The 24,555-nt window shown below is 46.4% G+C and overlaps 1 protein-coding gene across 5 annotated transcripts in view; it reads left to right on the forward strand.

Moving 5' to 3' along the window:
* The window catches only part of TRAF3IP1 (TRAF3 interacting protein 1), a 62,605-nt gene extending 43,792 nt beyond the window's left edge, over positions 1 to 18,813 (forward strand). For 2 of the 5 annotated variants that reach the window (XM_057745853.1, XM_057745856.1), the window contains 2 exons: positions 15,733 to 15,956; positions 16,568 to 18,811. In XM_057745853.1, coding sequence (XP_057601836.1) covers positions 15,733 to 15,956; positions 16,568 to 16,733 — 390 coding nt within the window. In that variant the 3' untranslated portion in view covers positions 16,734 to 18,811. Of the gene's footprint in view, positions 1 to 15,732; positions 15,957 to 16,567 lie in introns of all 5 variants that reach the window. The other 3 variants (XM_057745857.1, XM_057745855.1, XM_057745854.1) reach the window with 3 other exon arrangements.
* Positions 18,814 to 24,555: the final 5,742 nt, after the last annotated feature.

Genomic DNA, 24,555 nt, shown 5'->3' on the forward strand with positions numbered 1-24,555 from the left:
ATGAATTGGGGAGTGTCCTTCTCTTCTCTCTGGAAGAGATTGTAGGTGATGGAACGATGTATTTCTTGACAATTACGTGGGACTCACCGTGAGACCATCTGAGTGTGGTGTTTCTTTTGTGGGAAAAATTTAGACTACTGCTTTTATTTTTGTATTAATTGTGGGAGTATTCAGGCTTCTATTTCTTCTTGAATCAGTTCTGGTTATTAATTTCTTTTAATTATCAAGCTTATTGGAAGAAAGTTTTTGATAGAACTCCAACATCTGCTCTATTTGTAGTTTAGTTTTGTTCTTTTTTTAAATTAACAATATTACTTATTTGTGCTTTTATTTTTTAATCGGTTTTTCTGGACATTTGTCAGTCTGTTAAAGCCACCCGTTGTGGCTTTGTTGATCTTCACTGTGTATCTTTGTTCTTCTTTTCGCTGATAGCTCCAGTTTTCTTTATTTCCTTCCTACTACTCTGGGTTTCTTCTGTTGGTTTTGTTTTGTTTTGTTTCTTAAATTGAGCACTTGTTACTATTTACTAGTTTTTATTTAGCCTTTTTTTTTTTAACCTTCATGTAAACTTGTTTTAGGGTTATAAGTTATCTTATTTTAAAAGCCAGTGTTCATTCACTCGCCAATCACCTGCCGTATCCTGGGCGCTGTTCTAGGCATCTCCGCAGCAGCGGATGTTAAAGGTTATCGCATATCTTTTGGCACCTGTGGAGATTCATGTGTTAATAGAATTCCTTGTGTTGAGCAGTTCTTACATTCCTAAAATAGCCTTTGCTTGGTCATAGACTGTTATTTGTCCACTGCAAAACTATATTCAATTTACTAATGTTTTAAAATAGAAGTTTATATTCAAGTGAAATTAACCTGGAGTATTTGTTTGTGTCTGTGTGTTGCCGTTAGGTGTTACAATCAAGATTATGTTGGTTCTATAAAATGTGTTTTTCCTGCACCACAGACAGTTGAAGTCAGAGGTGTGATCTGGTTCACAGAGCCTGGATGGAACCCTGAGGCTGGGTGCCCTTTCTCTCCCCAGGACTGCTGGTCAGAGCAGGAGCTCATAGGCTTCCCTGGTTACCTGCTGCTGACAGTCCCAGGTCCCCGCGCTCTTGCCTGCAGCACACAGAGGTTGGGAGTAGTGAGGCCTTGGGGGGGGAGGGTCCTTCTCCCACACACACGCCTCAGCGTGCCGCCCCCACCCCGGAAGCCCTGGGAGGAACCCTGGGTGCAGCCGCCCTGTGGGGGCTCGGCAGGATCCCAGAACTGAGGTTTGTCCCCTCTGCACTCCCTGTGTTTGTCTGTGGGAGGTAGGGCGGAGCGGTTGTCGCTGTGTAACTAGGGGCTTGCTTTCCTGCGGGGAAGCCTCCTCCTCCCCTGGTTTGTGCCACGGGCCACGGTTGTCTGGAGGCAGCTTCTGGCCTCTGGGGCCTGGTGGACGGTCTCAGGACCATCACAGAAAACCCCCCACTCAAGTCCCTGCTCACATGTCTCCTCTTCAGAGGGGGCTTCCTTGCCTGCCAGCTACTCTAGGCCTCCCTCCAGCCCATCGCCCACAGCGTCTGGCCCGACTGTATTATCTTCACAGCATCAGTCCCCTACTGGACTTGTAGCATGTGTCCTGGGGCTGACTTCTGGCTGCTGGAGGAGTGAAGGATAACGAGTCCGCCTTCAGCAGGACCTAATCGTGATGCCTGCGTCCGCGGGTGCGGGCACCTGCAGCCCTCTTGCCACGGTCCTCACCACCCTCAAGGGAGTCTGGGACCCGACTGTCCTTTATTTGAATTTCCTCTGCTCTTCCTGTCCATGAGGATACTCCTTATGTTCTTCATTGATTCTGTGGCACTTCTCTTCTGCTGAAGACCTGTGGTATTCCAGCTGCTTCCATGTACAGTCGACTGTTTCTTCTCCAGTCCACATGCCAGCCACGAAGTTCATGGGGGCTCATACTGCCTTTTGGGATTAATGGTTAATTTGGGTGTGATTATTTTATCTGGTATTTTTTTAGAGCTGTTAAATATGAGAAGAATTTAGAAGTCTAAATATATAAAAATAAAACTGGAGCCAGAATTATAAGGAAAGATTGGAAAAAAGGCTCAACAGAAAAATGATGACTATTTTAGCAAGTGGCAAAATTTAAAGTGGCAAATTCAATCAGTTAATGGAAGGAAAAGTGAAATAACTTAATAGCCCTCATGGGCATCTCCAGAGATGGTAGTGAGAAGAGGAAAACACTTTTAAGTGTATTTTGCAACTTAGGTTCACTTGCTGCCACTGCCTGTATCATAGGAGGTGATTATAAAGTATAAAGCAAGTGAACTTGCAACCTTGTATCCTTTGAAACTTACTTCCGGTACATCTGCTCAGAACAGTCTGTGCTTGAGACCCGTCCAGAGCGTTTCTGTTAAATATCGGTGCTGGGTCCGCGCCACACCCGTGGGTCAGTGTTTGGGCAGGATCCCTGTGTGCGTATATTTGAAAAATTCCCCAGGTGCTTCTAATGCACAGCCAGGAGTGAGACGGTGTCTTCAGGCTTCTGCTCCAGGTGGTCAGCTATTCCTGGAGGGGTGAGGTGGGAGCTGCTTAACCTGTGCTTCCAGTGCCTGCACACAAGGGCAGATCACATTAAACCCTCAGAAGACCTGAGTCTTGAGGCTCTGGGAGGAAAGAGCCTGTTCCCTCCCTCCATCCCTGGGTGGTAGCAGTGTCCATTTGGACCTGGCTCGTTTGGGTGGGGAGCTGTGGAGCTGTAGACTTGAGGCAGATCTGAAAGGGTCGCCCTAACCAATAGGAAACATGCCTACCTCCTGCCCGGTGGCCTGTGTGCGCCAATTATCGCTTCTTCCTCTTGCTGACATGCGGGGAGTGGGGTCTGTTCCTCGAGGGTGCGTCTGCCCAGGTTGCTGTGTCAGAAGCAGGGACCGTTTCTTGTTGGCCCTGGCTTGCATGAGTCCCACCTCTGTGAGCTTACTCACTTACCCTCTGGCTCTCCCCTCTTCCCCAAGGTGAGATCATCCTGACAAGATTTTGCGAGAAATGCCTGTACCCACCTTTTTATCTTTGAGCTCCTGAGAAATCTAAATAGCAGACAGAGAATTGTTGAGATTAATGTGACATGGAATAAAAATGACATAAAAGATGTTAATAACTTTGATATCTGTGAAGATTTGTTAGTTGATGCTTAAATGTGAGTGCTGCAGCCGTGGGGATGCCACGGGTGGAAAGCAGGGGCCCTTCCTGGGAACATCGTCTCAGATTTAAATTCCTCTGCATGCTCGATACCGGTTTTCTCCATCTGTTGAACCTGGCATCTCTGGTCTGGTCTTCTAAGGGCACTGCCAGAGTCATCTGTCCTCTTTACAGAACGGCCACTAGTGTTCTTGCCTTGATGACAGGACTCAATAGGAGGCTTCATACTTTTTCAGAATTCTGAAAAATTTCCGTGGAACTTCTAGGCCAGGTGGGGCAGCTTGAGCCCAAGAGCTTATCTTCCTCTCTCCTATTAGTATTTGCTTAATATATCTAGGTGCGCCAGTGCCGGGTGCATATATGGTTAGGGTTGTTATAATCTCTTGATGAAGTGACCCCTTTATCATTATATATAATGACCTTTTTTGTCTCTTGTTACAGTTTTTGGCTTAAACTCTATTTTGTCTGATACAAGTATAGATATCCCTCTTCTCTTTCGGTTTCTATTTTTGTGGAGTATCTTTCTCCATCCCTTCACTTTGAGCCTTTGTGTATCTTTAAAGATGAAGGGAGACTCTTGTAGGCAGTAGATACTTGAGTCTTGTTTTTTTACCCATCCAGCCACTCTCTGCCTTTCCCCCCAGTTTTATTGAGATATAATTGACATATAGCACTGTGTACTTTTAAGGTGTACAGCATATTGATTTGACTTAAATATATCATGAAATGATTGCCATAACCAGTTAGCTAACATCCATCATCTCGTATAGATACAAAAAAAATAAGAAATTTTTTCCTTGTGATGAGAACTCTGAGGACCTAGTCTCCTGACAACTTTCATGTATACTGTACAGCAGCGTTTGCTGTAGTCATCGTGTTGTGCATCATGTTCCCAGCCCTTATTTGCCTCATAACTGGAAGTTTGTACCTTTTGACCATGTTCCTCCAGTTCCTTCTCCCCTCACCCCGCACCATACAGCATTTGTCTTTCTCTGTCTGGTGTATTTCCCTGAGCATAATGCCCTCAGGGTCCGTCTGTGTTGTTGCAGATGGCAGGACTTCTTCCTTTTATATGGCTGAATAATAGTCCACTGTGTATATCTGCCTATCCATCCATCCCACAGCTTCTTTATCATTTCTCTCACAATGGACACTTAGGTTCTTTCCACGTCTTGGCCACTGTGAATAGTGCTGCAGTGAACATGGGGCTGCAGATGGTGCCTCAACACAGTGCTTTCATTTCCTTCAGATCTGTTCCCAGAAGTGGAATTGCTGGGTCCGCTCTATGCCTTTTGATTGGAGAATTTAACCCATTTACATGTAGAGTAATTATGATGAGTAGGACGTACTCATGCCATCTTGCTGTGTTCTGGTTGTTTTATAGTTCCTGTGTTCCTTTCTTCTTCTCTTCCTGCCTGCCTTTGTGAGTTCCTGGTTTTCCATAGTGGTATGCCCTGACTCTCCTCTCTTCATCTTTTGTGTTTCTACTGTAGGTGTTTGCTTAGTGGTTATTCCGAGGCTTACATAAAGCGTCTTACAGATACAGCAGTCTGTTTTACGTTGATAACGGCTTAACTGCAATTGCATACAGAAACTCAGCCCTTTTACTCCCTCTTCTTATGTTTCTGATGCTGTGGTCTACCTCTTTTATATTGTGTATTTATTAACAGATTATTCTAGCTTTAGTTATTTTTACTAATTTTTCCCCTGAATCTTTATACTGAAGTCAAGTGGTTAATACCGCCAGCATATTATAGTATTAGAATATTCTGAAATTGACTGTATACCTGTCTTCACCAGTGTGTTGTATATTTTCATATGTTTTCATGTTACTAATTAGTATCCTTTTGTTTCAGCCTAAAGAGCCCCCTTCAGCATTTCTTGTAAGGCAGGTCTAGTGGTGATGAACTCCCTCAGCTTTTGTTTGTCTGGGAATGTCTTCTCTCTCCTTCATTTCTGAGGGACAGCTTTGCTGGATAGAGTATTCCTGGTTGGCAGTTTTTTCTTTCACCTCTTTGAGTATTTTGTGCCACTCTTTGCTGGCCTGTAGGTTTCTGCTAGCAAAGCTGTGGATTGCTTTATGGGGACAGCTATATGTTATAAGCTGCTTTTCTCTTGCTGCTTTAAGAGTCTCTCCTTGTCTTTGATTTTTGACAATTTTATTATAATGTGTCTTGGAGAAGATCTCCTTAGGTGAAATTTGTTTGATGAACTATGAGCTTCATGAGCTTGGATGTCCAAATCTCTTCCAGATTTGGAAAGTTCTCAACCATTGTTTCTTTAAATATGCTTTCTGCCCCTTTCTCCCTCTTTTCTTCTGGGACTCCAGTAGTTCATAGGTTGCTTCTTTTGATGGTACCCATTAATCACGTAGGCTTTCTTCACTCTTTTTTATTCGCTCTTCCCTCTGAGGCTGGGTAATTTTGGAGCCCTCGTCTCCTACTTCACAGATTCTTCTTCCGCTTGGACCGTTCTGTTGTTGATGCTCTTGTCGTATTTTTCATTTCATTTGTTGTTATTCAGCTCCAGAATTTCTGTTTCTAATTCTTTGTTAAACGTCTCTTTTTTTTCCTGTATTATTTTCCTGATTTGTTGAATTGTCTGTGTTTTCTTGCAGCTCACTGAACTTCCTTAAAATAGCTATTTTGGGTTCTTTATCAGGTAAATTGGAGATCTCCATGTCTTTGGAGCTGGTTCCTGGGAGACTGTTGGTCCTGTCACGTTTTCTTGATTTTTCATGCTCCTTGAGTCTTACGTTGCTGTCTTGATGTTTGAGGTTGCAGCCATCTCCTGCAGGGTTTACTAACTGACTTTGGGGGCAAGTATTTCCACCAGGCCTGCTGGGGGTGCTGAGGCTTTCTCACTCCTGCGGGTGTGCTCGCTGGACATTTCCTGCTCCCTCCCTGGGCAGAATTCCTTGGCTTCTCTGCCTTCTCTCTGTCCTACAGTCCAGGCTGGTGCTGACAGCCTCCCTCTGTTGTCCCGGGAGTGGAGCTAAAGCTGAAGGTCGTGGCCTCTCCCTCTGCAGACTCAGGCTGGCTTTGTGCACGTGCTCACTAGCCGTCCATCAAAGCGCGCTCTCGTCATGTGGGTATGGCCGCAGGGTGGGAGTGCGTGTGGGTGAGGCACACTGAGAGTTGGGGGCACCTGTGGGCCAGCTTGGGGGTCCGTGGGTGAGGCGTCCCCAGTGGCTCACAGGCGGACTTCTTGGTGGAGTCTGCAGTGGGGGTGGTGGGATCTGCAACTGCTGAGCCACCCGCCACTCTCCGAGCCACACCATGCCCCCCAGGCATGCAGCTCAGGCTCTGGCTGGGGGGCTAGAGAAAGGAGCCTCTTTGGCAGCTTCCCGCACAGCCCAGGACGTGGGATGCTCACTCCCGCGCTCTCACTGTCCCCCTCGGGAGAAATTACGGGCCATGGTGGTCTCTCGTGACCCTAAGCTGTTCCACCCCAGGGAGGAGTGACACCGTGGGTGAAGTCAGGCTGCTTCTCTTTCCCTCTCCAGTGTGTCCACACTCGGATTGTTTTGCTGCGGTAGTGCGCTGGACCTCTCTGCGGAAACCTGGTTTTCCACAGAGCGCCCGTCGTGGGTGATCGCTTAAGACGGTGCTCTCCAAGGGCCCCCTGCCTGCAGAGCCATGTCCACTGCCTTGTGGTGGAGTCACCTCAGCTTGGTGGCCCCCGTGCTCTGTGCTGTAGTTGGGAGCTTGTCCCCACATGGAGCACAGGGCAGGGTGCACTGGCTGCCCACGTGTCCTCCTGTCCAGCTCTGAGCCGCCCACTGCCTTTGTCCATCGCCTGAGCGTGGTTGCCTCCCACATTTTGTTCTGTTTTATGGTTGTTCCCTCGTTTGGTTTCAGTTTTGTTCCTCTGCCCAGAATCTATGTGGTGTAGCGTCAAAGAATTGCAGAATCCTAAAGAGCTCTAGCTAGAATGAATTTTAGAGATTTAAACAAAGATAAAGAAATACAAGAACAAAAGTTTATGGTTAGGAATTCCTGATCTTATTTTTTTTTTCTGAAGCATGTATTTTATTGTACGATTAATAGTGAAATAGAATACACTCTAGGGTTGGAAACTCTCTTCCCTAGTAGATAAGTATATTTTTGTCTGTTTTCTTTAGTAGTCAGTGTGTCTTCTTCTTTTGTGCTTCCATATCCAGGGAAGAGTCAGTTGTTTCAGTTAAAAAAAAAAAGTCAAGTCAGTTGTTTCTTTAAACTTAGCTTAGATACCTTATGTTTAACCAAGAAATTATTCTGGAACCAAATAAAATCACCAGTGAGTGTGTTGTAGCTCAAGAATAAATGGCACATATAAAATTCAACATCTATTATGACTAGAAGCTTGCAGTGAACAAGAGGTAGGAAGGTGCTTCTGGCCACGGGAGGGAGAGTGCCTGCACCGAGCAGTCAGCATCCTACACAGCAGGGGGCGCTGCAGGTGTTTCCACGGAATTCAGGAACAAGGATGTGGAAAGAAACCTGGCTGAGATATTCTGGAGGGTCTAACTGGTGCAAAAAGAAATGAGGTTGAATTCTGGACAGGAGACAGAGTCATCATCATTTGAAGATGACAACAGTCTACCAAGTCAGTCAACCCCCTAAAAGTTAAAACTATTAAAAAAATTTATAAGGTGGCCAGTGACACAATAAATATACAAAAGTCAGTCCTTTTCCTATATGTCAGCAATAACCAGTTGGAAACAATGTGTATCAAGTTCCCCCTCCAGAACTGGAAACAAAAATATAAGTTTCCAAGGAATGTGTGCATTTAATAAGAATTTATAGTAACTGTATTGAGAAGCCACAGAATTTTACCAAGGAACATAAAAGGTCTGGAAAAATTTGAGAGAGACATTGTGTTTCTGGATGGAAACTCAGTATTATAGAGATGTCACTTCTCTCAAATAAATGTATAAGTTTAATGCAATTGCAATCCATATTCAATGGGTGTTTTGGAATTTGGCAAAGAATATTCTAAAGTTTATCTGAAAGAATAAATATATGAGAATAATAGTCTTTCATAAAAATGTTTGAAAGGGCCAATTTTAGGCCAGTAACTTCATATTCTTAACTTACTTTCATGACCTTAAGTAGAGAAGGGGTCATCCTACCTGGGAATCTGAGTTCTGCATTTCCCTGTCACCTGCTTGGTTAGTGCCAGTGTGATCAATTCTCCATGTGATAGGGTGATTTTTAAATTATTTCCATGTTTCAGGTCAGTCAGAAAGGCAAGTCTGAAGGTACATCTTCTCTGTTCTGTGTAGTAACCTTTGGCTTCAGCTGCAGTGACTCCACTCTCTTCCAAGAGACTTCCTTGTTCCTTTGCAAGGACATTAATGTGTGTAGAAATAGCTAACATTGAATGATCTTTTGGTTTCTCTCTGCACCAGGTTCTAGGTGGTTCCTTATGTGGATTTCTTCCCATCGGTTAGTCTCAGTCGTAGACAATATAATAATTATAACAACAGGTAACATCCCTAAGGAATGTTACTGCCCCTAAGGAATTGCATACATCACTTCATTCCGTCCTCACAGTAATTTATGAGATAGGTGTCGTTCCCATTTTCTAGGTTAAGAGACTGAGGCACAAGAGTTATCGTGTCCAAGATTATGTAGACAGTCGCAAAGTCGGAGGTCACCTGTTGGCCCCAGCCTGGGGAGTTAGCCTCACACTACACACTACCTAGCTCCTCATCTGTACGCTCTAAAAGCTTCCTGCTCGTTTGTTTCTTGCCTGCAGTGGCTGCAGTGAGCACACTTAGCAGCGGGAAGGGTTTTTTTGACAGCATGTCACTGACTTGGAGCAGCGGTTTTCTCTCTGCTGCTGGTGTTCAGTAGTTGTTACCTGCAGCTGTCAGATTATGGAAATGCTGTCGGAATGGATGTTCTTGTATATGCACAGAAATAAAATAGTGGCCTGTAAAAAATATTTGATGTAAATTGGTACAACTGCTTTGGAAAACTGTGACGTTATGTCACACAGTCAAAGACGTACGTATGTACCCTGTGACCCAGCAACGCCACTTCTTGTTGCCTGCCCCGGGGAATCCTGTGCCTCTGTGTATTGGGACAAATGTATGACACTGTTCCGAGTTGCACTGTTTGTCATAGCCCCAGACCAAGGGTCACCGAGTGTCCCGCAGTGGAATGGATGGATAAATCGTGGTGTTTTTGTACGGTGACATCACCACTCAGCAGTGCAGATGACAGGATGCATGTGCTGGTAGCTGTGCGGCTGAGTCTTCAATACAGCGCTGAGTGACAGAGGCCAACACGCTCCTGGACACGTGCTGCGATTCCATTCCTCCTGCGCGCGTAGAACAGGCACGCGGTCAGCAGACGGCAGAGCCACTCACGCAGACCAGGGACTCGGTCACCACGGACGGCGGCCTGACACTGACCTCGGGCTTTGGGGACCCTGGAAGAGTTTGCTTTCCTGGCCCAGGTGATGGCTGCAGGTGTCACTTTATCATTTTGTTAAACGATTCATTTATGTCTCAGGTGCTTTTCTGTATGTGTGTGAAAGGTTGAAGTGTTTGATTCCAGGCTTTTTTTTACTGTGCGTTCAGTTTGACCCACATGAGAGCTGAAAGTGTGGTTTACAGAGAAGGTTGGTGATGGAATATTTCTGGATGAACAGGACACTCGGAATAGTTATCCTCTGAGTCTCTGCTTTTCTCGTGTAACTTGGATGCAGGCGTTCCTCGGTTTGTGAAGAAAGTGAACTTTTGACAGGTTGTATATGAATCACTTCCTGAGGTCGTGGGAGAGTATGTTATTTAAAGCAGATACTCACACTCTTTGATTTATTAACCCCTCCTCAATTAATCAGGCCTTTGTTTATTGAATTGGCTTAATGTAGGGTAGAGCTGTGCTCAGGAGTGGCCGTGGCCGGGTGGGGGGCAGCGCCGTACCCCGGATCCCGCTTCAGAGAGGCTTCTGGCAGAATCTAAGGGTCTGGCTTTCACGCGTTATTTTAACAACAGTACTTTTTTGTCCTGAAGCATTGCGGTCAAAATTTAAAGAACAAGCCTCTCAGGTCAATAGTTTTTATGTGTATGACTATAAAAATAAATAATTATAAGTTTAAAAAATCACTGTAAACACAGATGCCCACATTTCTGGGGACAAGTATGTGTGGTAAATGCAAATCATGTGAAGTCCCAGACGTGACTGTTCACCTGACAGATCTTGGGAAGTCGCTTTTTCTGACGCGCACGTGTGAGGTGGCCAGCCAAGCCCTGCGCCCCTTTGCCAGAGGCCTCCCTGCCAGAAGCCAGCTGAGTAAATCGTCTGCCGCCTGCAGGAGGGGGGCCAGCCAGGCAGGAGGCAGGCGGGCGCAGCAGGGCGGGTTCGTGTCCCCACGACACACACAGCTGCCACCCCTCCGCGCCACCTGTAGCCGCTGACCCCGTGGCCAGGGTGCCGCCCACAGGAGCTGCAGGCGCCCCGCGAGGCTCTGCGCTGGTCCCCGGGCTCAGCACCGCCGTCTTTCGGTGAAGCGTTTTAAGGTCTCGTTTCATGGCTTGGGTTCCTTATAAAGCGGCGATGGGGAAGGGGGTGTGTCGGGGAGGCAGGCAGACGATGTTCTGGGGAACGAGCTTGTGTGCCTGAAGCTGGACAGCGCGGTGGTCGCTGCCGACGGAGCCGCGGTACCTGCGCGGGATGCACTGATGATAACGGAGACCGCTTATTGAGGGTTTACTGTGTGCGAGGCACTGAGCTGCTTATTTTACGTTCTCGCATTCAGTCTTGCCTGCAGGGTAAATATTGTCATGTCCATTTTCCTGTGAGGAAGCCGAGGTACTGGGAGGTCACGCCCGGCTCCCGAGGCCCTGAAGTCAGCGGCGAGGCGGCTGGGCCGGGCGTGGTCCCCGCGGAGCGCACGCGGCTGCCCGCTCGCCCGGTGCGCACAGGCCCCGCCGTGTTCTGGGCGGTTTTAGGGACTATGGTGGGTCCTGATATAGTCCTGTTAATTTTCACTCTTCCGTTTTCAAAAATTAAGCATATTTCATGTGACTGATTCCAGTGTGGTGAGTGTGGCGGTGGATTCTCAAATTTTACTGTACGTATTAAAAGTCTATAAAAGAAGGATTCCTCACAATGGTTCTGTGTGTCTGGAAAGTTGCTGATGCAGCAGCACGAGCTGTGTGTAAATCAGAGTCTGTCGTTGGCGGGGTGTGCGGTGCTTGACGTATCCCCCCACCCGCCACTGCAATTTAAGTGAACGTTTGAAAAATGCCAGAATTTTGATGTTTTGCAGCAATAGTAAAAGCCTCTCCCGACTGTCATAATCCCAGCCCAAACATATCTTGTTTTAAACTCCTAGCCTCTTAAAAGTAGAATTACAAATTTTAAGGGGAGTGTTCCAGACCCTGCTCGGTTCTGTGACACAGAAACGTGAAGCGTTTTCACAGATGACCCCTTATGGTTTTCATCCACGTTGGGACTCGCCGATTTTACAAGGCGTTGTGCGTGTTGGTCTCCATCCCAAGTTCTATGCCTCAAACAGTTTTGTGTTAGCGTCAACACGATGCCAGGTACATAGGAGCTACTTAATAATCACCATGAGTGGGTTTAAATAGAATTTTAAATGTCTCGACTAAGTCAGTAGGCAATATAATAAAGACACACTTTTTCCTGGGAAGTAGTTTATCATTGTATAGATTCATTTTAGTCATTCAGCATTTTAACTTAAAAGCCACTACCTTTTTTCTTTAATTAAACTTATTTTGAGGTAACTGTAGATTCAAATGCAGTTGTAAGAAATAACAGAGAGATCCCAGGGATGCCGTACTCATTCTTCCCCACTGATCACATCTTAGGAAACCAAGTGCAGGGTCACACCCAGGATGCTGACCTTGACGCAGTCAAGACACAGAGCATCCCCATCGTCACGAGGGTCTGCTTGCTGCCCTGTTACAGCCGCCCCACCCGGTCCTGAACCCCCGGCAACCACCAATCTGTTCTCCATTTTTATGGTTTTATCATTTCAAGAATGTTATGTAAATGGAATCGTGCAGCTTGTAAATTTTGAGATTGGCTTTTTTCACTCGGCCTGACCCTCTTGAGGTCCATCCAGGTTGCTATGTGAATCAGTAGTTCATTCCTTTTTGTTGCCGAGTAGGATTCCACGACACGGGTGTAGCTTAGTTTATGTAGCTGTTCACTCCTCGGAGGGCATCTGGGTTGTGTCCCGTTTTTGGTTACTTTGAATGAAGCTTCTATAAACATACCTTGTTACAGGTTTTTGTGTGAACGTGTCTTCACTTCTCTGGGATCAGTGCCCAGGAGTACAGTTGCTGGGTTGTGTGGCAGGTGCTTGTTTAGTGTTTTGTTTTGTTTTGAAATAAATTTATTTATTTGTTTGTTTATTTATTGGCTGTGTTGGGTCTTCGTTGCTGCACCTGGGCTTTGTCCAGTTGCGGTGAGCAGGGGCTACTCTTTGTTGTGGTGCGTGGACTCCTCATTGCGGTGGCTTCTCTTCTGGTGGAGCACGGGCCCCAGGCGCGTGGGCTTCCGTCGTTGCAGAGCATGGGCTCAACAGTTGTGGCTCACGGGCTCTAGAGTGCTGGCTCAATAGGTGTGGTGCACGGGCTTAGCTGCTCTGCAGCATGTGGCATCTTCCTGGAGCAGGGATCCAACCCACATCCCCTGCGTTGGCAGGTGGATTCTTAACCACTGCACCACCAGGGAAGTCCATCTTGTTCAGTTTTTAAAGAAACTGCCAAACCGTTTTCCAGAGCAGCTGCACCATTTTACATCCCCACCAGCCGTGACTGAGGGATCCAGTTTCTCCGCATCCTTCCCAGCATTTGATGTGATCACTGTTTTCTGTTTTAGCCATTCTGATAGGTGTGAAGTGATATCTCATTGTGGTTCTAATTTGCGTTTCCTTAATAGGTAATGATTTTGAATATCTTTTCATGTGCTCATTGGCCTTCTGTATATCCTCTTTGGTGAAATGTCTGTTCTTTTGTCCATTTTCTAATTTGATTGTTTGCTTTTTCTGCTGTTGACTTTTGAGTTTTCACATTCTAGGTACTAGTTCTTTGCCAGGTCTGTGGTTTGAACATATGTCCTCTCACTCTCTAGTTTGTCTTCCATGTTGTCAACAGGGTTTCTTGCACAGCGACAGTTTTTAATTGTGATGAAGTCCACTTTATCAGTTTTTCCTTTAATTTATCATGCTTTCAGTGTCAAGTCAGAACTCTGCCTGGCCCTAAACCCCAAGGATTTTCTTCTTTTGTTAAAAATTTTTTAATTTAATTTTTTATTTTTTGGCTGCATTGGGTCTTCGTTGCTGCGTGCGGGCTTTCTCTAGTTGTGGTGAGTGGGCGCTACTCTTCGTTGTGGTGCGTGGGCTTCTCATTGTGGTGGCTTCTCTTGTTGCCAAGCACAGGCTGTAGGCATGTGTGGGCTTTAGTGGTTGCAGCACACAGGCTCAGTAGTTGCAGCACTCGGGCTCAGTAGTTGAGGCACGCGAGCCCTAGAGGGGCTCTAGAGCGCAGCTCAGTAGTTGTGGGGCACAGGGCTTAGTTGCTCTGCGGCATGTGGGATCTTCCTGGACCAGGGATCGAACAGTGTCCCTTGCATTGGCAGGTAGATTCTTAACCACTACACCACCAGGGAAGTTCCCAAGGATTTTCTTCTAGCTTTTTTTCTAAAAGTTTTGTAGTTTCATGTTTTACATTTAGGTCTGTGATCCATTTTGAGTTAATTTTTGTATAAAATGTGAGGCTTAGAGCAAGGTTCCTCTTTCCCTGTGTGGATGCTGCGTGCTGACTGGCTGTATTTCCTCCACTGGATTGCTTTTGCACCTTTGTCAAAAATCAGTTGGGCGTATTTGTGAGGATGTGTTTCTGGATTCTCTGCTCAGTTGTGTTGATCTGCGTGTCCATCCTGCCAGTACCACACGTCTCGATTACTGAAGCTGAATGGATAGGTCCTGAATTTGGGTAGCCTGATTCTTCCCTCTTGTTTCTTCTTTTTCAGAATGTTTTAGCTATGCTAATTCCTTTGCCTTTGTATATAAATTCTAGGATAATCTTGTCCGTATTTACAAACAATTTGGGATTTTGGTAGGAATCCCTTTGGGGAGAACTGACATCTTTACTCTGTTGAATTTTGCAATTGATGAACAGGGTCTGGCTCTCTTTTTAGATCTCCTTTGCTCTGTTTCATCCACGTTGTGTAGTTTTCAGTATACAAGTTCTTTATATATTTTGTTAGATTTATACCTAGTATTTCTTTTTTTTGAGCAATTATAAATGGCATTGTATTTTTAATTTTGGTACCCATGTGTTCATTGCCAGTAAAGAGAAACACAGTTGATGTCTGTGTGTTTATCTTGTATCCCACAACCTTGCAGAACTCACTTACTAGTTCTACGAGTTTTGCCTTTTATTCATAGTCCTGTTTATTCAACACTCTCTACGTGCCGGGCATTCTGTTAAGGCTCTCCGTGTGTGTGCCAAAGGCCAGGATGTGGTGGAGCCGGGATCTTGACGGTGAATTACTTGTTCACTGCGCGTGTTCATTTGGCAGATATTTAAGGAGCATCTATATGGACCAGACACAGGGTTTCTGCCCTCTTGGGGCCTGTGGTCTGACACCAGAATTAGAAGTGACACAAGCGGTTATGTAACTTCATAAAACAGGTTTAAAAATAAAACAAGAGGTTGATTAATTATAAGCTAATGCATCTGACTCATGTTGTCAGTGGGTGAAGCAGGGACGTTTAGTCAGCCTGTGCAGAGTGGGAGCACGCTGAACAAACAGCGTTCATCTCCCCGGGACAGGCCTCCCAAGCCAGGCTGCTTATTGATTCCTACGTCAGTTTTTGAAATTCAGAGATGTCTGTGATGAAAGCTCATATGAAGAGAATTCTAAATGTTTGTCAAAGAGCCCAAGAACTCCTGGCCAGAATTGAAGTTCCCTGGTCACCTCCATCCTCAGCCCCTCCCCTGCCAACCCTGCACCCTCGATGCCCAGACGCCCACCAGGGCCCCAGGCCACCCTCCTTGACTCACCTGCAGCCCTCGTTGCCACTGGCCACGCCCTCCGCCCGCGCAGCCTGCCTCCTCCTCTCCACCTTGCGGTCCTCTCCTGGGCTGGCGGCTGCCGCCTTCCTCTGGCGGGCAGGCTGGGTTGCAGTCCTGTGAGTGGAAAGGTGGTGCCTCAGGGAGTGAGTGCAGGGCCAGTCCCCTCTCCCAGACCGTTTGGGGAGATCATCAGTGTCCCCGCCTGAGCTTTCGTAACAACAACGGCAGTAAGTTTCTGGTCCGTCGGGAAGTGACAATCTTACCCTACAGAAATGTGCCCCTCGGACAGCCTTCCAGGGGCAGGCCCTCTCGGGGCGCTGCTGACGTGCTCACCCAGGGCTCGGCACCCCAGGGCCGCAGCTGGCCCAGCCTCGGGGTCACAGGCGTGAAGCAGGGTCCCTCAGCCCGGTGCGTCCCGAGCCAGCACGGTCCCCACGCCCGTGCCCCGTCCTGCCTTAGGAGTGAGCATGCGTCTCCCTCTTCCTCCTCCCCACTGACTGTAGGAGACACTGCTGGTCTTTGAGTCGGCGTGGAGGAAGGAGAAGGACATAGTCTCCAAGGAGATAGAGAAGCTCCGTGTGTCCATCCAGACCCTGTGCAGGAGCGCGCTTCCTCTGGGCAAGATCATGGACTACATCCAGGAGGACGTGGATGCCATGCAGAACGAGCTGCAGCTGTGGCACCGCGAGAACCGGCAGCACGCCGAGGCCCTGCAGAAGGAGCAGAGGTGGGGGGAGAGTGGGGGCGGGGGGGGTCCCGAGGCCCTGCAGGAGGAGCAGAGGTGGGGGGAGAGTGGGGGCGGGGGGGGTCCCGAGGCCCTGCAGAAGGAGCAGAGGTTGGGGGAGAGCGGGGGTGGGGGGAGAGCAGGGGCGGGCGGGGGGGGGGGGGGGGGTGCAGAGAGCTGGGGAGGGAGCCCATGTCTGCCCGCAGCCGGGGGGAGATCTCCCTCCCGAGGACCCACCGCCTCTCTGCCCTCTCTTTCTTACCTCCTCCCCTGGAGGAAACATGTTTCTTTTTCATTCGTATCATAAGGTGCATTTTTTTGTAGCAATTAGAAAAGCTCTGCAGTCAGTGTTCAAAAACGAGATTTAGATCTTAAAAAAGGCAGAAAACTTTGCAATTTGGATACCATATTTGCCATGTATCTTACCCCAACGTTTTGCGACTGTAATTTGAAAGTATTTTAATTTGTCACTCTAAAAGAGCATGTTTATGTTTTTACCCTTTTTCTTTGGATGCAATGAAAAATTCGCTTTTGTTGTCTTCCATTGTTTTAATTAAGAACCAAATGTAGACTGAGAAAGATGTTTATGAGCCGTGGGCTTTGTTTTCTGTCAGCATCACAGACTGTGCCGTGGAGCCCTTGAAGGCGGAGCTGGCCGAGCTGGACCAGCTGGTGAGAGACCAGCAGGACAAGATCTGTGCTGTGAAGGCCAATATTCTAAAGAATGAAGAGAAAATTCAGAAAATGGTGTACAGTATCAACTTGAGCTCCAGAAGGTGAAAGCTCAGAGTTTTCAGAGACTAAAGGTCATCCTCAGTTTGCACGTAGAAAGGAGGCTGGAACATCGTTACTCCTGAAGTTTCAGTTTGAAGACGCTGAACAGTTTACAATGTTATCTCACTAATTTTCAGAGCTCTACAACCTTAGACATACTCAGTGTATGAAAGACCATGTTTTCCTACCTTCTTCCAGCTAGAATACTCGCTAGTTATAAATAGCTCTTCCAATCACCTGTGTGAGAAGTTTCTTTGCAAGCCTGTTCTCGCCGTGTCTGGGGTAGGCTCTTCGGTGCTGTGCCAGGTTCTCCTGCAGGTACGTGGTGCCGGCACAGCCCGGGACACGGGAGCTGTGACGTCAGGCTCCGAGTCTAGTGACAGGACTTCCGTGAGTCAGGCACGGAGTGAAGGACGGCTGTACTTTTTGATAGGAGCTTTGTAAATACACTGAGGCCTGAAAATGAATGAATTCTATTTTTAGCTCATTTCCACTTGAAAAGGGTTAATTTCACCCATATCTTTATAAGGTACATGTGAACTTCAGTTTTTAACCTCTTTGTAATTGCGTATGCTTTGTGTAACTTCCTTAGTGGTCCCTGTTATCTTTTGCTTATATTTCCAGCCCTTAAAGTTCGTACACTTAAGAAGGAGGTTGAGTGTGGCCTTCGTGGACGTTGTCGGGACACGAGACTGTCGCAGGCTGTATCCTCACTTTCCCAACATTTTGCCCCTGGGTTTTCCCCACGTGCACACTCGTGTCACTCGCGGGAGCCCTCGTTCTCGCTAGGAGAGGGGCTTGCTCTCCAAGGCATGAGCATCAGGCCTTTTCCTTCACACAGGTGTAAGGACCTGTGCACCAGAGAGACAGGTAGCTTAGGGAAAACTGCAAAAGGAAGACTTAAAAGGATGCATAGATTTGCAAAATTTTTTAATGTTAGCATTTTTTTGGAAATGTTTTTTAAAGCAAAAGTTTTTTTTTTTTTTTAAAACATGGTTTATATTTAGTTTTCCACTACATATAATATTGTAAATACGTACGTCTTAAATTTGTGTATAAAGGATTTCACTGTTTGGAGGCATACTTACGGGTCTTAAGGTCTGGGTCCTGATCCTTTTGTTTCTAGACACTGTATTTATTATGTAACCCAAGGAGTGCCATTTTAAGTGTTAGAATTGCCTGAGAAAGCTTTTGTTTCTTTAAAAGATTAGCACAAATGGCACAGTTAAGCTTTTCTTAGTGTAATTTCCAAAATAAATCTGTTGCAAAGGTAGTTCTATGATTTTCTAAGCTAAGTTCAAGGTTAGATTACCAAGATCTGCCATTGTGAAACACTGGTTTTTCCTCCTTTCTGTAGTTTACTGTAACTACATACATCCTTGGAGGAGGGGTGTGTGTCAGTTACCCAGTCCTTCCTCTACTCATGGTCTGCTTTCCGCTGGCTTGAACGACAGCCACCACCCCAAAGGGACCCTGTTTCGCTTCAAGTTAAGGTGTCTGCATTTTATGAATTTGTACATAATACTAGAGTTTTTGTGTTGCAAAATATTGCATACATTATATGTGAGTAAAATTTTGTATGAAGTAGTCTTTCAAATTGTATCATAAAATTTATTTTTCTTTTATACATAAATCATTAAAAATAATCACATATTTTTTCTATCAGCGTTTGGGTCATGCAGTTCAGTTCATGCCTGGAAAAAACCATTTATGAGCATTTGGATTTTTTTCTTTTTTTTCAAATGTGTGTGGTTTGTTTTCCTTTGAAATAACTTCAGGGAAATTTGTATTTTCACTCATATTGTGACACTTCTTTTCTGTATAAATTGAAGTCTTATCAGGCACGTAAGCATTTATCAGAAATTTTAAAATCATTCATGAAGTTTTAGAAAGTCTCTGCATGTGGTTAGTACTGTGTCTTATCACAAATGAATTAAATCCTGTTATTTATTGTTTTGATAAAATACACAAATGGGATTATTAAGTGTTTTCTTCTGCTTTGGCTTATAAGTTTTCAGGAAGTACTAGAGTCATACTTCAGAAATTTTAAGTGATTCCCTGGCGGTCCAGTGGTTAGGACTCTGCCTTCCCACTGCAGGGGGCGCGGGTTCAATCCCTGGTGGGGGAACTAAGATCCTGCATGCTGCGTGGCCAAAAAAATAAGTGAATAAAATAAAAGTTGAGCTGACACATTTATATTTAAAGGAAATGCATAAACGCTTGAAAAAAATAACTTTAAAACTTGAGGTTTCTTCTTTGATATTCATTCTTATTTTTCTTTTAATAAGCAACTTGAAAAATAATACCTGGAATCTGTGAAGAGACATGATATTTGGTGGCAGTATAAGTGCAATTTAAGATTTGGGGGGTGTGGAACTCTCAGTCTATTGACAAATGCCCCTGAAATATTCCTAGACTTTTTTTTCCAAGCCGCCTTGAACTGACCAGGCTGTGTCCTCTGCTGACGTGCGCGGAGTCGGGGCACGTGAGTGAGAGGAGAGGTGGCTGGACCTCTACCAGCTTTTCAGTAAACAGCATGAGGTCCCCAGTCGCAGGCTTAGGATGACCCGTCTGCTTGAGCTCCTGTAAGAATCAGGTTCAGGATGAGGCCACACATAGACCCTGTGCTCAGGCAGCCGCCGTGAAGGGTTTCCGCACAGACCTGGACTCCCCTCCCAGCTCTGGGGGCTTCTACCCACTCGTAGGGATGCAGAGACAGAGCACCTCACTCCTCATGCCCCAGCAGGAGCCCACTGGCCAGAAAAGCAGGCATGTGAGTCTCGGGACCACTGAGTTAGGAGGAAGCACCAGCCCGTCCACTCCCAGGATGAGCTCTGGCCTCCGTGGGGCTGTGTTCACCTCTATTATGTGATGCACTTTACTCATAAGAGGTTTCATGTTTTTCTTTTTTGTTTTATACCTTATTTATTTTTACATCTTTATTGGGATTATAATTGCTTTACAATACTGTTAGTTTCTGCTGTACAACAAAGTGAATCAGCTATATGTATACATATGTCCCCGTATCCCCTCCCTCTTGAGCCTCCCTCCCACCCCTCTAGGTCATCACCAGTCATCGAGCTCATCTCCCTGTGCTATGCAGCAGCTTCTCACTAGCTAGCTATTTTGCATTTGGTAGTGTGTATATGTCAGTGCTGCTCTCTCACTTCATCCCAGCTTCCCCTTCCTCCACTGTGTCCACAAGTCTGTTCTCTACATCTGTGTCTGTATTCCTGCCCTGTCACTAGGTTCATCGGTACCATTTTTCTAGACTCCATATATATGTGTTAGCATACGGTATTTATTTTTCTCTTTCTGGCTTACTTCACTCTGTATGACAGACTCAAGGTCCATCTACCTCACTACAAATAGCTCGATTTCGTTCCTTTTTTATGGCTGAGTAATATTCCACTGTATATATGTGCTACATCTTCTTTATCCATTCATCTGTTGATGGACATTTAGGTTGCTTCCATGTCCTGGCTATTGTAAATAGTGCTGCAGTGAATATTGGAGTGCAAGTGTCTTTTTGAATTATGGTGTTCTCTGGGTACATGCCCAGTAGTGGGATTGCTGGGTCATATGATAGTTCTATTTTTAGATTTTTAAGGAACCTCCATGTAGTTTTCCATAGTGGCTGCACCAATTTACATTCCCACCAACAGTGCAGGAGGGTTCCCTTTTCTCCACACCCTCTCCAGTATTTATTGTTTGCATATTTTTTTGATGATGGCCATTCCGACTGGTGTGAGGTGATACCTCATTGTAGTTTTGATTTGCATTTCTCTAATGATTAGTGATGTTGAGCATCTTTCCATGTGTTTGTTGGCCATCTGTATGTCTTTGGAGAAATGTCTATTCAGGTCTTCTGCCCATTTTTGGATTGGGTTTTTTGTTTTGATATTGAGCTGCGTGAGCTGGTTGTATATTTTGGAGATTAATCCTTTGTCAGTTGCTTCATTTGCAAATATCTTCTCCCATTCTGAGGGTTGTCTTTTCAACTTGTTTATGGTTTCCTTTGCTGTGCAAAAGCTTTTAAGTTTAATTAGGTCCCATTTATTTATTTTTGTTTTTATTTTCATTACTCTAGGAGGTGGGTCAAAAAGAGAAATTAAGGAAACACTCCCATTCACCATTGCAACAAAAAGAATAAAATACCTAGGAATAAAGCTACCTAAGGAGGCAAAAGACCTGTATGCAGAGAGCTATAAGACACTGACAAAAGAAGTCAATGATACAAACAGATGGAGAGATATACCATGTTCTTGGATTGGAAGAATCAACATTGTGAAAATGACTATACTACCCAAAGCAATCTACAGATTCAGTGTAATCCCTATCAAATTACCAATGGCATTTTTCACAGAAATAGAATAAAAAATTTTGCAATTTGTATGGAAATACAAAAGACCCTGAATAGCCAAAGCAATCATGAGAAAGAAAAATGGAGGTGAAGGAATCAGGCTCCCTGACTTCAGACTATACTACAAAGCTACAGTCATCAAGACAGTGTGGGGACTTCCCTGGTGGTGCAGTGATTATGACCCTGTGCTCCCAATTCAGGGGGCCAGGGTTGATCCCTGGTCAGATCCCACAGGCATGCTGCAACTAAGAGTTCCCATGCTGCAACTAAGGAGCCGGTGAGTCGCATCTATTGAGCCCACCTGCCACAACTAAGACCTGGTACAACCAAATAAATATTAAAAAAAGAAAAGTATGGTACTGGCACAAAAACAGAAATATGGATCAATGGAACAGGATAGAAAGCCCAGAGATAAACCCACGTACATATGGGCACCTTGTCTTTGACAAAAGAGGCAAGGATGTACAATGGAGAAAAAGATGGTCTCTTCAATAAGTGGTGCTGGCAAAACTGGAAAACTACATGTAAAAGAATGAAATTAGACCACTTCCTAACACCATACACAAAAATAAACTCAAAATGAATTAAAGACCTGAATGTAAGTCCAGACACTATAAAATTCTTAGAGGAAAACATAGGCAGAACACTCTATGACATAAACCATAGTAAAAGATTTCATGTTTTTCTAAAAAGTGTTTTGGTAAGTACAGTTTACATAAGCTTTAAAGGAGGGCAGAAGGAGGCTCCTGGAAGAGTCCCCCTCTGCTTGTTATGTGTTCTTTCATTAAGAGAGGTTGGGAAGGACTTTTTTTTTTTTCCTAATTCAGGGAGAGAAAAGACTGTTTAAGTCCATGTTTGTTGCTGAGGTCCCGATTGATTATAATCTTAAACCAAGCAACTTGGACTTTCTGGTAAGAAAATGGGGTTCAGGGAATTCCCTGGCGATCTAGTGGTTGGGACCCCGTGCTCTCACTGCCGAGGACTCGGGTTCCATCCCTGATCGGGGAATGAAGATCCCACAAGCTGCATGGCCTGCCCCCCCAAAAAAGAAGAGAAAATGGGGTTCAGAAGAAAGTTAAGGCCATAAATCACCAGAAGCTGTGCTGGCCAGTGGAAGAGGAACCAAGGCTTTGTAAACGAGGGCGATCAAGGTGTGTGCTCCTCATGCAAGGTTCCCTGGCAGCTCCACCCCTGCTCCCAGGCTGCCAGCACAGCACACCCCGCGGCATGCGGTCCCCTTGTCATCGCCGCCAGTGAGTCAGGGCAGCTCTGAGGAGGCTCTGCCGGCACCAGTTTTCAGCCAGGTTGTCAGCTACTTCACAGCATCTGTCCTGCTCCTCGCTGCACTCTCAGATTTCCCCTTCTGTTCTCAGAAAAGGCTTTAGCGTCGCTGTCACCATGACAACCAAAAAACACTTATGTTTGCCGTTTACAGTCCTCATCAAGGCCAGTACTTTGCTGGGTGACGGCGGCCAGCGATGGCAGACCCCACTTACCGGACCCCGGCCTGCATGCCGGGTATGCAGTGCTAGCTGTCCCCTCCTGCACTTGGGGATGCAACCCTCCCCCCCAAGGGGAGCCATAGTCCCTTTCTGCTCAGGACAGTTGCAGCCGTGCCCTTTCTCGAGGCATATTTATTACTACATCCCTCCCCCGCCTGCAGGAGGGCCCTGGTTTGGATGACAAATGACCTGCTCCCTCTCACTATTTGAAACCTACGCGTGGTGGCATGTGGCTGGGAAGGGGTAACGGGGCCCCTCTGAGCAACAGGGGAGCCGTGCGGGCCCCAGCTCCGCTGCTGGTCAGGGGGCATGCGTGGCGCGTCCACACCGCAGACATGTGACAGCGCCTCTGCTTCCCCGGGACGAGATGTGGACATGTGTCTTGGATGTGTGACTGTTGCAGGGCCTTCCCCCAAAGGCTGCTGTCTGAGCTGGCGTTGTCCTGAAGGGAATCCCGGGGGGGCCTGTTGGACGTCTTCCTAGCAGTTTGGATGGAGCTGCAGGAAGTGGGTCTGTGTCCATGACCAGGCAGGACAGAGGCCCCGATGATGGAATGAGGCTGGCTCTGCCTGGGGAGGAGCCGCGGGGGAGCCCGGGGGTGCACGTGCGTGTGGGCTGGCACCGCAGTCAGGACACGATGGGCACGTGGAGAGGCCCCCCACTGGCGTTCCCTGGTGAAGCCGGCGCAGTGCGACCTCAGGAAGTGCCCGTGGAGACGAGGCCCAGCTGGTCTGCGTGGATGGCAGGGCCGGGCCACGTTCCCACAGAGCCCGGCGTGACACCCAGTGACAGTGTTACATGTCAATGTCTTTAAAAAAGGAAATGATCGTTACTGCTCTCACGTATCCGTATCCTTAATCAGTCCCCATTTTGGAAGTGGCACAACTATAGTTTTAAAAATATGGCTTGTATCTTTATTTTTATTTAAAAAATAGGTTTTAAATTTTTTTTAAGAAATAGGTTATATTTTAGAAATATATAAACTTGGATCAATAATCCAAGTGACACAAAAGGCCCACACTAGGCGGTCTCCCACCCCATCCCCCGTCCGTGTCTGCCCTGCTGCTTCCTGCCCCTGAAGGCAGCCTATTTATTAGGTTCTCCTTTACCTCTCTGTTTCTTCAGGGAAATACACGGAAATATGAATACGTATTTTTATACCCCCACAACACACAGTGTTGCAAGAGGTAGAATGCTATATATATGCTGTCATGCACCTTACTTTTAAAAATTTACCCGAATCCTGGAGCCCGCACCCTGCCAGTCCCTAGAGACCGTCGTCATGTTTCCCTGCAAAGCCCTGTGGAGTGTCCTGAGGACACGCCTGGCGCGAGCGGCCCAGCTCCCTGTTGCTGGCCTCGGGCTTCCCAGTCTTGCGCAGTGACCGACCTTGTTTTGCGTCATCTCTTACGTGGCAGGTGTGTCCGTGAATGGACACCCAGGAGCGAGGTTGCCAGGCTGCTGGGTAAACGCACTGTAATGTTGGCATCTCAGCTTTGAGGCGCTGGTCGTGGGCTGTGCGGTTTGGGCTCCTGCCAGCAAAAGTGCGGGTATATCTGCTTTGCCACAGCCTTTCGAGCAGCGTATTGTCACACGTTTGGATGTTTTTTACTCTGACAGGTGAGAGGGGGTCTCAGTGAGGCTTAAGCACTTCTCTTATTTCGAGTGAGTTTGAGCCTCTCGTGGTGTGTTTAAGGGCCGTTCACTCTTCTGATCTTCTGCCCTTTATTCTGATGGACTCAGTCTTTTTCTTCTGGATCCATTTCTAGAAGCCCTTAGTGTCTTGAGTTGTGCATATTATTTTCCACTTGCCTTTCACCCACAGTGATGCTACACGAAGGACAGTGTTCGTCATCCTCATTTTGTAACCGACTCGATGGCGGGTCCCCCTAGTGCTGCTGCTCATCGCAGGGCTGACGGCTGCTTTAAGGTACTTTTATCATGTTAAAAACACGTTCTTCTA

Source organism: Hippopotamus amphibius, chromosome 8, assembly GCF_030028045.1.
Source record: "Hippopotamus amphibius kiboko isolate mHipAmp2 chromosome 8, mHipAmp2.hap2, whole genome shotgun sequence".
Classification (NCBI taxonomy): domain Eukaryota; kingdom Metazoa; phylum Chordata; class Mammalia; order Artiodactyla; family Hippopotamidae; genus Hippopotamus; species Hippopotamus amphibius.